Source organism: Channa argus, chromosome 7 (assembly GCF_033026475.1).
Source record: "Channa argus isolate prfri chromosome 7, Channa argus male v1.0, whole genome shotgun sequence".
In the NCBI taxonomy this organism is placed as follows: Eukaryota; Metazoa; Chordata; class Actinopteri; order Anabantiformes; family Channidae; genus Channa; species Channa argus.
In genome coordinates, this window is record NC_090203.1 from 3,255,591 (window position 1) to 3,265,878 (window position 10,288).

The following is a 10,288-nucleotide window of genomic DNA, read 5'->3' on the forward strand; positions in this document are numbered from 1 at the left end:
TGCTGTTTAACCCCCTCTTCTGACAAGGCTCACACGTCCTTCCTGAAACAAGAGACCAACAAACATCACTGCATGTTGATAATATTGTTGGTGGTTCTGGTTAAAGTTTAAACCAAATTAATGGGATCTGATCATACTGTTATTATCTTTAGGACCGTATTGATCAATGCTCCACTGAGCTCTCGTGACATTGTCGTCCTTCCACTTTGTCTCCATGTCTCTTATTTGTTGTGTCAGGTTGTCCCTCTGTGATTCCAGCTCCTGGTTTTGTGCAGTCAGGTTTGTAATATTTCTCTCTAAGACAGAATAAGCTTGTGTCAGGTTTTCATACTGGACTTGCAGGTTGATGTAGTTTCTGTTCAGTTCTTCATTTTCTGAGCTGAGTTGTTGGTTGTGATTTGTCAGGTTGACTTTGACATCCAGCAGAGCTGTCAGGTTGTCTTTTAACTGTTTCAGCTCATTTACATCACATTCCTGCTTTAATGCAACTGTAAAATGAAAAATTATTTTAGTTGTGGTAATATTTCAGTTTTGTCCATTTCTGAAACCATTTGCTGAGTATTTTAGCATTTTCCAGTCTTTTGAAGTTACAGGCCCTTTTGTGTTTCCTCCATTTTTGGAATCAACAAATCTCATGTTAAAAAAGAATTAGTGTATTTCATATTTTCCAACTTCTGCATGTCTGTGATAATTTGCCCCACGTCATTGCATCCTACTGGAAATGAAGCTACATCCATGAAATTGCCTAAAAGAGCTTTGCACTGTGGTTTTAATTCTTCTTTTCCTTTGGGCTGTTGCCTTTCAGGGGTCATCACAGTGAATCATGTGCCTCCATCTAACTCTGTCCTCTGCATCCTCTTCTCTCACACCAACTAACTTCATGTCCTCTCTCACTACATCCATAAATCTCCTCTTTGCTCTTCCTCTAGACCTCCTGCCTGGCAGCTCCAACCTCAGCATCCTTCTACTGATATATTCACAGTTTCTCCTCTGAACATGTCCAAACCACCTCAATCTGGCCTCTGACTTTATCTCCAACACATCTAACATGATCTGTCCCTCTGATGTCCTCATTCCTGATCCTGTCCATCCTCGTCCCTCCCAAAGTGAACCTCAACATCTTAAGCTCTGCTACCTCCAACTCTGCCTCCTGTCTTTTCTTCAGTGCCTCTGTCTCTAAGCCGAACAACATTGCTGGTCTCACCACCGTCTTGAACACCTTTCCTTTCATTCTTGTTGATGCTCTTTTATCACACAACACACCTGACACTTTTCTCCACCTGTTCCAACCTGCCTGCACTCGCCTCTTCACCTCTTTTCCACACTCTCCTTTGCTCTGAACTGTTGACCCTAAGTACTTAAAGTCCTGCACCTTCTTCACCTCTGCTCCCTGTAACCTCACTGTTCCACCTGGGTCCCTCTCATTCACACACATGTATTCTGTCTTACTGCAGCTAAGCTTCATTCCTCTGTTTTCCAGAGCAGACCTCCACCTCTCCAGATTTTCCTCCACCTGCTCGCTGCTCTCACTACAAATCACAAAGTCATCTGCAAACATCATAGTCCATGAGATTCCTGTCTTATCTCATCTGTCAGTCTGTCCATCACCAGAGCAAACAAGAAGGGGCTCAGAGCTGATCCTTGATGCAGACCCACCTCCACCTTGAACTCCTCTGTCACACCTACAGCACCTCACCACTGTCTTACAGCTCTCATACATGTCCTGCACCACTCTAACATACTTCTCTGCCGCTCCAATCGTCCTCATACAAAACCACAGCTCCTCTCTCTGCACCCTGTCATAAACTTTCTCTAAATCTACGAAGACACAATGCAACTCCCTCTGACCTTCTCTGTACTTCTCCATCATCATCCTCAAAGCAAATACTGCATCTGTTCTCTTTCTAGGCATGAAACCATATTACTGCTCACAAATGTTCACCTCTGTCCTTAGCCGAGCTTCCACTACTCTTTCCCACAACTTCATTGTTTTTCTCATCATAGCACTGTGGTTTTAATTAAGTTAAATTTAAGTGAGAAAAATAAATGTTTTTATTTTGTTCAATTTGTGATTCTAAAAAAACAAGGTATGAAATGAGCAAATGTCATGATTGTAACAAATCCCAAATATTTTTAAAGCTGCATTTTTAAAGCTCTTTAAAATGCAGAAAATGGAATCAATAGTTTTACATATTTTAATTCAATGTCACATAAACAAGAAGGCTGTTTTATTCATAGGATGCTGTCCAGTACTTGTCTCTGTCTCTTTCTGTGGACAGTGCTGCTTCATGTCTCTTTTTAAATACACGTGCACTGATCCGCCACACATCCATTGGTGCTTTCAATATAAACTGTGTTTTTTAATAATATATCATAAACTAATAAATGCAAATGTAGCATTATTGCTTAACCACCTGTCAAGTTGTACATATTTTGCTATAATTATCATAATCAGTATTATTCAAAGACATTGTTTTCTTAAGAGTATTTTTCCTGTTGTACTTTAGTTAATATGCAGATTATTTCCCTAATCTGCTAATGTCATGATTGTAAACGCAGTCATCAACTTATTGTTTTCTAAGTTCTGCTACTGAAATGTACCATAGTTCATCAACATTCTGGATAAAACGTTCACTCACTGTAAGTAACTTCCTACACCAGGAGTCATGTTCCACAGCCCCTCACCTGTATCCACGCTGCACGTTTTAATGGAGCTGGATGCACTTTCAGACTTTTAAAACTGAGGTACTTTTATACTGCACAGTATATTAACGGGAGGGGGGGTTTCAACCAGTGTTAAATGTTTTTTAGTCATGTCCCAATGCTGATACCAGCATCAGATATCAAGTCACATCCTGGCTTTATGTACTTGTACTTTGACTTTTAAAACCTCTGTAATACTGAGCCTGATACAACGCTAACCTTTGCAGGTATAGATAATCTGTTAATTTTATTTTCATATTTGTCTGTGGACTCTACAGTCCATGTTGTCCATATCCCACCATTTAGGAGCTCACCCCAAATCTGTGCTTTGTTTTTTTTTCTTTTCAGTTTCTCGGTTTATAAAACACCTGTTTCTGCCATATTTGTTTCCAGCAACTAAAACTGGCAGCAAAACACTTCAGTACTTGTATCAGTAGTCAGTATTTGCAAGTACTTCAATGTAAGTACTTGTAGTCGTTTATGTCTGGGGAAAGTAGTATTGTATGAACATCCCTAATATTTTTAGTCTGAACACATTTTCATGAGATAATTGTTTCATGTAAATAATCTAATTTGTTCCAGTTTAGAACATTTTGAAAGCTAAGGTGACAGGAACACAGTAGAGCCCAGTGTATCCTTGCTAACCTGGGCCTCACATTCTACAACGGTGGTCCTCATTTGTTTGTCAGTCAGAACAGTGGTCCCTGTGACACAATCAGTTGAAAACTCCTGTGCTACAGAAACATGAATACAATGACCTAAAGAAGGTGAACAAAAAAATCTTATAAAAGCCTGATCTAAGTCTAAATCCAGATCATAACCTGCCATAAACTAAGTGACTTAAAATGGGGATGAACACTAAGAACCATGCATGTTGGCCTGTTACATTTTTATTTCATTTCTCAGCTGCTGAAATAATTATTGAATTTAAAGTAGATTGAGTAATTATTGGCCCTTTTAACATGTATGTTTCAAACTAAAAATAATTAATGAATTTTTATGCAGACTAATGTTCTTCTTTAAGTGAATCAGTAAACTAACTAGGAAATTGAAACAAACTTGTGATTTTGTCTTGATGATTACAAGCAAGTAAAACCTTTTGCAATGTTAATTTAATGACGTGACTGTTTTAAGATGGACTTGAGAAAATGTGAACTTATCCTTTAAGTTAGGACTAAATACAACATATTAAGCAGAAACAAAGCTTTGATTTTACTTGATATTGATCCAAAAGCTACTCACAGTAGATACGAAGGGACATGATTATTACCAGTGTCACCCAACACACAGTTAGAGGTGGAACTAACTGTGACTTGGAGGGAAACTTCACATCTGAAAGAAAATGAAGAGTTTAGTTGAAGCACCTCATTAAAATGATTTTTAACATAAGAAACTTCATCATTACGACATTTTTAATTTCTAAATGTCATCGTATTTTGTTCATAATGCACCTGGAGTAGCTTCCTTTTTATCCACTGTGTTTACTGCAGCATTAACATATTCAGCTTCTTCCTCAATGTTCTCTGTAAGATACACAGAACAAACTGAATTGTATCTTGAGGTCATTGGAGAAACTTCTACAAAGATGAACTGTGTAATTGCAGCACAGCAAAAGCAAATATTTTACATCATTAAGTGCAACAGTTGTTTAAAAAAAATCGTAAAAACTGTTTTAACACAAAAATCTTTATCTTGTCATATTTTAAGTATCTTACCATCATATAAAGAAACATTTGGATTTTTTTGAGTTATCCCCTGTAGTTCTTTGTTCATCCTGAACAGATCGTTGAGTTAAGCAGCAATATGACTGAAAGGCAAAAATAAGTGAACAGTATCAGTAGAAACAGAGAAGTTAGTGGGTTTGAGTTCTGCTTTAAAGTCATGACAGAGTTGTGTAATAAGTCTTTATTGCCCACAATGTATCAGAACCATCTTGTTACACTGATGCAGTTCATGTTTCATCAAGTAATAGTTTTTTTTTCTTTAAATGAAAAAGACTGTGGTCACCCAGACAGACTGGATACATTCACAGCAAGAGGGGATTTTGTACTAATACCACACTTTGGATGAAATGACAAACAGCTCATATCAGCTGTCACCAACTTGTACTAATTTCATGACTTGAAACATATTTACACACACACACACACACACACACACACAGCTACATTTATCCACACAGTGGGACGGAGCACAGTGAGATAAGATGACAGATGTGTTAAAGGTGTTTTACCTGTTGTCCTTAAGTCCAACAACATGTCCTCTTTATAGAGACAGTGAGTAATTTATCAACCACCTGTTAAATAAGTGCAGCGACTGTCAGTCGCAGAGTTAATGACACATCATGCAGTAGTTGAGCTGTATAAGCTGTTTGTCTTTGACTGGGACAGAATTCAACAATGAGACAGACCAGTGTCTCTTGATCATCAGCAGAGCAGGGTGTCTCTTCATGTCAGCAGATGAGGGAGGACAGAGGGGAGGACAGAGGAAAAGATCAATGACCTGCAGCTTTGACAACAGTGACGTCCAAAGACTTTAGGGCTTGAAATTGTCCTTTGTCATTGTCCCACATCCTACTTTTAACTGTCCCAGACTTAACCATCGTCCCAAATGTACTAATGGATTCTTAAATGTTACAAATAGTCCCATATCTTGTTTCAGTAGCTCACATAACTGTTGCATTAGACTGACTTAGTGGGAGTGTGGGGGCTGCTGTCTCAGTGTCCCCCAGAACCTGTGGGACATTAGGATGAATGTCCGTTAACGTGTTCATAGCAGTTAGTGATGAACCATCAAGCCTGTTGTGGTGAACACATGATGGTGGATGGGAGACTGCGGTCAGAGCTGAAATAATCGTTTCCTGCAGGTTTGATTGTTGAACGAGTGTAGAGAATTTCGAGTCCTATTGTTGTCAGGTGTACAGCGGTCGTCCATCAATCCCCCAGTAGCTGGTTTGATCCCCGGCTCCTCCGGTCACATGTCGAAGTGTCCTTGAGCAAGACACTGAAGCCCGACTTAGTTGCTCCCGGTGAGCTTCCTGGTGAGGAAGCTGTCTGCTTCCTCTCTGCTGGAGACAGGGACACTTGGCTGAGCTCCGTCCTCACTCATACACAGAGAAGAACAAGCTGCTCCACAGGTTTATTTTCATATTCACTGATTTCAGTGGGGTCTTTCAGAATTGATATCCCATCATATCACAACCCAAACTCTTTCTTATATTTGTCTGTGTCACGGCCGTGAGTCTTATTCTTGTTGCCTTGGTGATTGGTACTTCCCCTCGCTCTGTTTTCCTCTCCTCCCCTCTCCTCTCCCTGCCGATCTCCAATTAGTCTCATGCCGCTCACCTGTCACTCCCTGCCAGATCGTCTTTCTGACTGCCTTGGTGAATGATCCGTCTCTGATCCTGAAAATTCGCGCCTAAGAGAATAAGGTCTTGTTCTGGTTTATGTTAGTTTTTTCCTCCTGAGAGTTCCTTCGCTAATTTTCAAAGAATCTATTATTCTGTTGCTACTTTGTTTTGCTCATTGCCTTATGACAGCGTCTGTTTTGATTTTTAGTACAGGTTATTGAACAACTGTTTATTCTCCTCCTACTTGGGGTTTTTTTTTTGTTGTTGTTTTTGGAAGAAGCGTTTTTGTGTTTAGGCAGGGTTTGAGTTGGAGTCCGCTCCCCTGCGCTTTTTCTTTTGCTACTTATTTTCTGTTGTCTTTTGTTTTGGTACTTTGGCACAGAATTTCCTACCGTCTCCTGGCCATCTTTCTCTGGAGCTCTGTTGGTGCTGCTGTGACTGACTGAGGACCAAATGAAGCAAACTCACTGATGACAGATGTCCTCTGGTCTCATTTGGATGAAACACTTTTTATTCAGTGTCCTGTTTGATTAAAGTCTAATGACCTTTTCAAAGAGCAGTTTGCAAGAAACAATCCAAAAGAAATGTGTAGAAGCATTTTTATTCTCTATAACAAACTAAAACAGAAATGTTTTAGATTAAAAACACAGAACTGTTACCTCCTGTACAAAATGTCCTTTATGTCACATTACAAATCCTTCTAATAAACAGCCATAGTAACATATTGTTGTGGGAGAAACAGCTTCCTCTGTTGGTCAATGAACATTAACAATGTAAATAAGAGCTAAAATCATACATTACATGAAGAAAATGAAATAGTCTCGACCCTTTTCATCAGTCTGCTGATTTGCACATAGTAAGAACTGTTACTCATGAAGTGGAAGAAAAGCAAGTTTCAGATTAATGACAATTTATTTATTTACTGCTTCATTTAATGTGTGTTTATTGGTTTTTAACCAAAACACACAGATTTAAGAAGTTTAAAATTTAAAAACCAGTTATTTTACATGTAAATAGTTTTATCCAGAAATCCTCTCAAGTTTGACAATATTTAAACAGACAAAGCTTTTTTTCCACAGATCCATGCGTTTTTGTCAGTACAGTTCACTGATCTCCATCCTTGACTCTGAAGAGAAGTTGCACATCTACCGTTGACAGGAGGTTCATTCCATAAACTGAGAGAAAAACATGATGATTAGATGAAGGTTAATAGATTTTATGATTTCAGGTGTTTAGGAATGAGTCTCTTACTCATTAGTCAGATTAGTTCCATCGACCCACTTCCATCTCCCATCTTCAACTTTCAGACCAATCCAGTATCCAGAGATTCCTGCTTGTTTCCAACTGTTATCAGTGGTGAATTTCTGAGACCAATGCAGAGACACATCAGAGAGATTTAAACACAATAAGCCCACAGTGATCTACACACTCAGTGTGTTGAGGAAATGCATTTTCTTTTCATATAGGCTGTAATAACAATCCTCATTTTTACCTTCTGTGCTTCAGTAACTATAACAGCCAAATCTGAATTCTTTCCTCTGCAGTCTTCTCGAGCTTCTTCCCAGGTTTTCTGATTAGAACGTTCAGCGTTATTAACTGCATAGCAGCTGGACTGGTTATTGTACCACTGCTGCTGACAAGCTTCACACGTCCTTCCTGAAACAAGAGACCAACAAACATCACTTCATGTTGATAATATTGTTGGTGGTTCTGGTTAAAGTTTAAACCAAATAATGGGCTCTGATATTACCTGGACAGTATTGATCAATGCTCCACTGAGCTCTTGTGACATTGTCGTCCTTCCACTTTGTCTCCATGTCTGTTATTTGTTGTGTCAAGTTATTCTTCTGTGATTCCAGCTCCTGGTTTTGTGCAGTCAGATTTGTAATATTTCTCTCTAAGACAGAATAAGCTTGTATCAGGTTTTCATACTGGACTTGCAGGTTGATGTAGTTTCTGTTCAGTTCTTCATTTTCTGAGCTGAGTTGTTGGTTGTGATTTGTCAGGTTGAGTTTGATATCCAGCAGAGTCGTCAGGTTGTCTTTTAACTTCTTCAGCTCACTTACATCACACTCCTGCCTCAATGCAGCTGTAAAATGAAAAATTATTTTAGTTGTGGTAATATTTCAGTTTGTTTTGTCCATTTTCTGAAACCATTTGCTGAGTGTTTTAGCATTTTCCAGTCTTTTTAAGTTAAAGGATCTTTTGTGTTTCCGCCATTTATGGAATCAACAAATCTCATGTTAAAAAAAGAATTGGTGCATTTTATATTTTCCAACTTCTGCATGTCTGTGGTAATTTGCCCCACGTCATTAACTGGGGTTTTTAATTAAGTTAGTTTTAAGAAAATTGTGAAAACTTGTGATTCTAAAAAAACTACAATGTATGAAATGAATAAATGCTATGATTGTAACATTTCCCAATTGTTTTTTTATTTCTATAAGCCTTTTAAATGCAGAGTATGGAATCAATGGTTGTATTTATTTTAACCGTAAAGGTCAAATAAACAAGAACCCTGTTTTATGTGTAGGTAGTGAGAGAGGTAACCTGAGACAGAGAAAACAGTGGTTAAAGACATTATTTGTAAGTGTGTTTCATGTCTTACCCTGAGTTTACACATGAACTGTCTTCTCTGTATACTTACGGTGGACCATCATTGCTATGATGCCAGACAGCAGAATGACACAAAGAATCCCCAAACAACAAGCCAGACACTGACAGTGGGGACGTCTGGTTTCCTCATCTTTCTTGTCTGAATCCTGCAAGAATCCTAAAAAATAAATCCAGATTTAAGGCTTTAACAGTCTGAGTTAACTACATGGAGTTGGTCTTCAAAGTTAGTAATTCTAGTAATAGGCAGTGAGTGAAATACAGTAAAAATCATCACAATTGTGATTTTTGACAAACTCATTTCAGCTTCACATAAACATTGGAATCAATTTTTACAGAAATAGAAGTGTTTTCACTGGTGAAACTACTAAAACAGTTTCTTATTGGTTGGTAGTGATAACAGTAAAATAGTGGTAGTAGCAGTACAAGTACCAGAAATAGAAACACTGCTAATTGCAGTATTACAGGTTTTGACAACTTACCCTTTGTGTCAGCAGATTGTTCAGAGGTTTCGTGTTGCACCTTCACTTCATCGTAAACAGTTTCCTCTTCTTTTTTGTCTTAAATTGTGAAGAACACAATATTGTGGGTTTTTTCACTGTTTGTAATGAACAGTTTTATTTGACAGATGTTCATCATCAGCTTTGTCCCCACATTCAGTAACTTTAAGAAGAACAATAATTCAATGTTTCCCCTTAACTGTATTTTTCAGAACCTGACAGGACAGTGTATTAATTCCAAAATTCTATTGTCATTTTATATATCAAGTTAACCAGCACTGAAATTAAATAGTAATACGCTTTACATTACAGTTGGTAAAAGGTTTAATGTAAAAAAAACATTCATTCATTCTTAAGATTTCACACATCTGCACCTCTTTTACAGTGAGATTACTATGATCAACATCAGGATGGTTTCTCATCTTTACAAGCATGTTTTAAACTGTCAAGTCGCCATTTGAGCCTTGATGTAATCAATTATCTTGTTAATACAGACTTTTAAATATTCTGGTAACAGTGATGGAGACAAAGTTTACTTTGAATATCTAAACCCAGTTTTCACTTACAAGCTGCTACAACTTTAAATCTTGACATTAAGTAAAATTCTATCTGTATTATTTTGTTATGAAGAAAATGTTTGTGTTGCAAATAAAGTTGATCACAGCAACAATGATACGGCGTTAAAAACCTGAACTTACCTTTGGATGAGGGATTTTTTGTAGACTTAAACACAACAGAAGCATAGCTGACCTCGTCCTCAGCCATCTCTACAGTTCTTTTGAGTTGTATTTCATTTCCAGACAGAGAAGTTTGGCTGAAATTAAGCCACAGAGCAGCTGTAAAAGAAGCGGTTGTTTCTTCTGTGCAGTTGAGTCTTAAAATGAACAACTTCTGCTTTTGGTTCTGAAACTTATTTGCATCTGTGACTGGCTTTAGTACAACCTTAAATAACCTTAAAATACACAGTGTGTTTTTGTATTATGAACAAATCCTCTCTGCTAATGTGTAATAATGTCAGAATAATAAGTCTTACTCTCTTTATAACAACCAAGTTGCCCACAGCTGCAACTGTGTGCTTGGCAACTAGTCTCTAACCTCCACTCACACATTGTCGTATTTCTTCTTC

At 37.9% G+C, this 10,288-nt stretch overlaps 1 protein-coding gene across 1 annotated transcript; it reads right to left on the reverse strand.

The window, feature by feature from the left end:
- Window positions 1-6,634: 6,634 nt before the first annotated feature.
- Window positions 6,635-10,067, reverse strand: LOC137131065 (asialoglycoprotein receptor 1-like). The gene is made up of 7 exons (XM_067511876.1): window positions 9,861-10,067; window positions 9,145-9,222; window positions 8,697-8,822; window positions 7,803-8,141; window positions 7,545-7,708; window positions 7,304-7,416; window positions 6,635-7,227 (listed from the first exon to the last, which is right to left on the reverse strand). Exons 1-7 carry the CDS (start codon window positions 9,925-9,927, stop codon window positions 7,104-7,106), a joined length of 1,011 nt encoding a protein of 336 aa, XP_067367977.1. The 5' UTR covers window positions 9,928-10,067; the 3' UTR covers window positions 6,635-7,103.
- Between the last annotated feature and the right edge of the window lie 221 nt (window positions 10,068-10,288).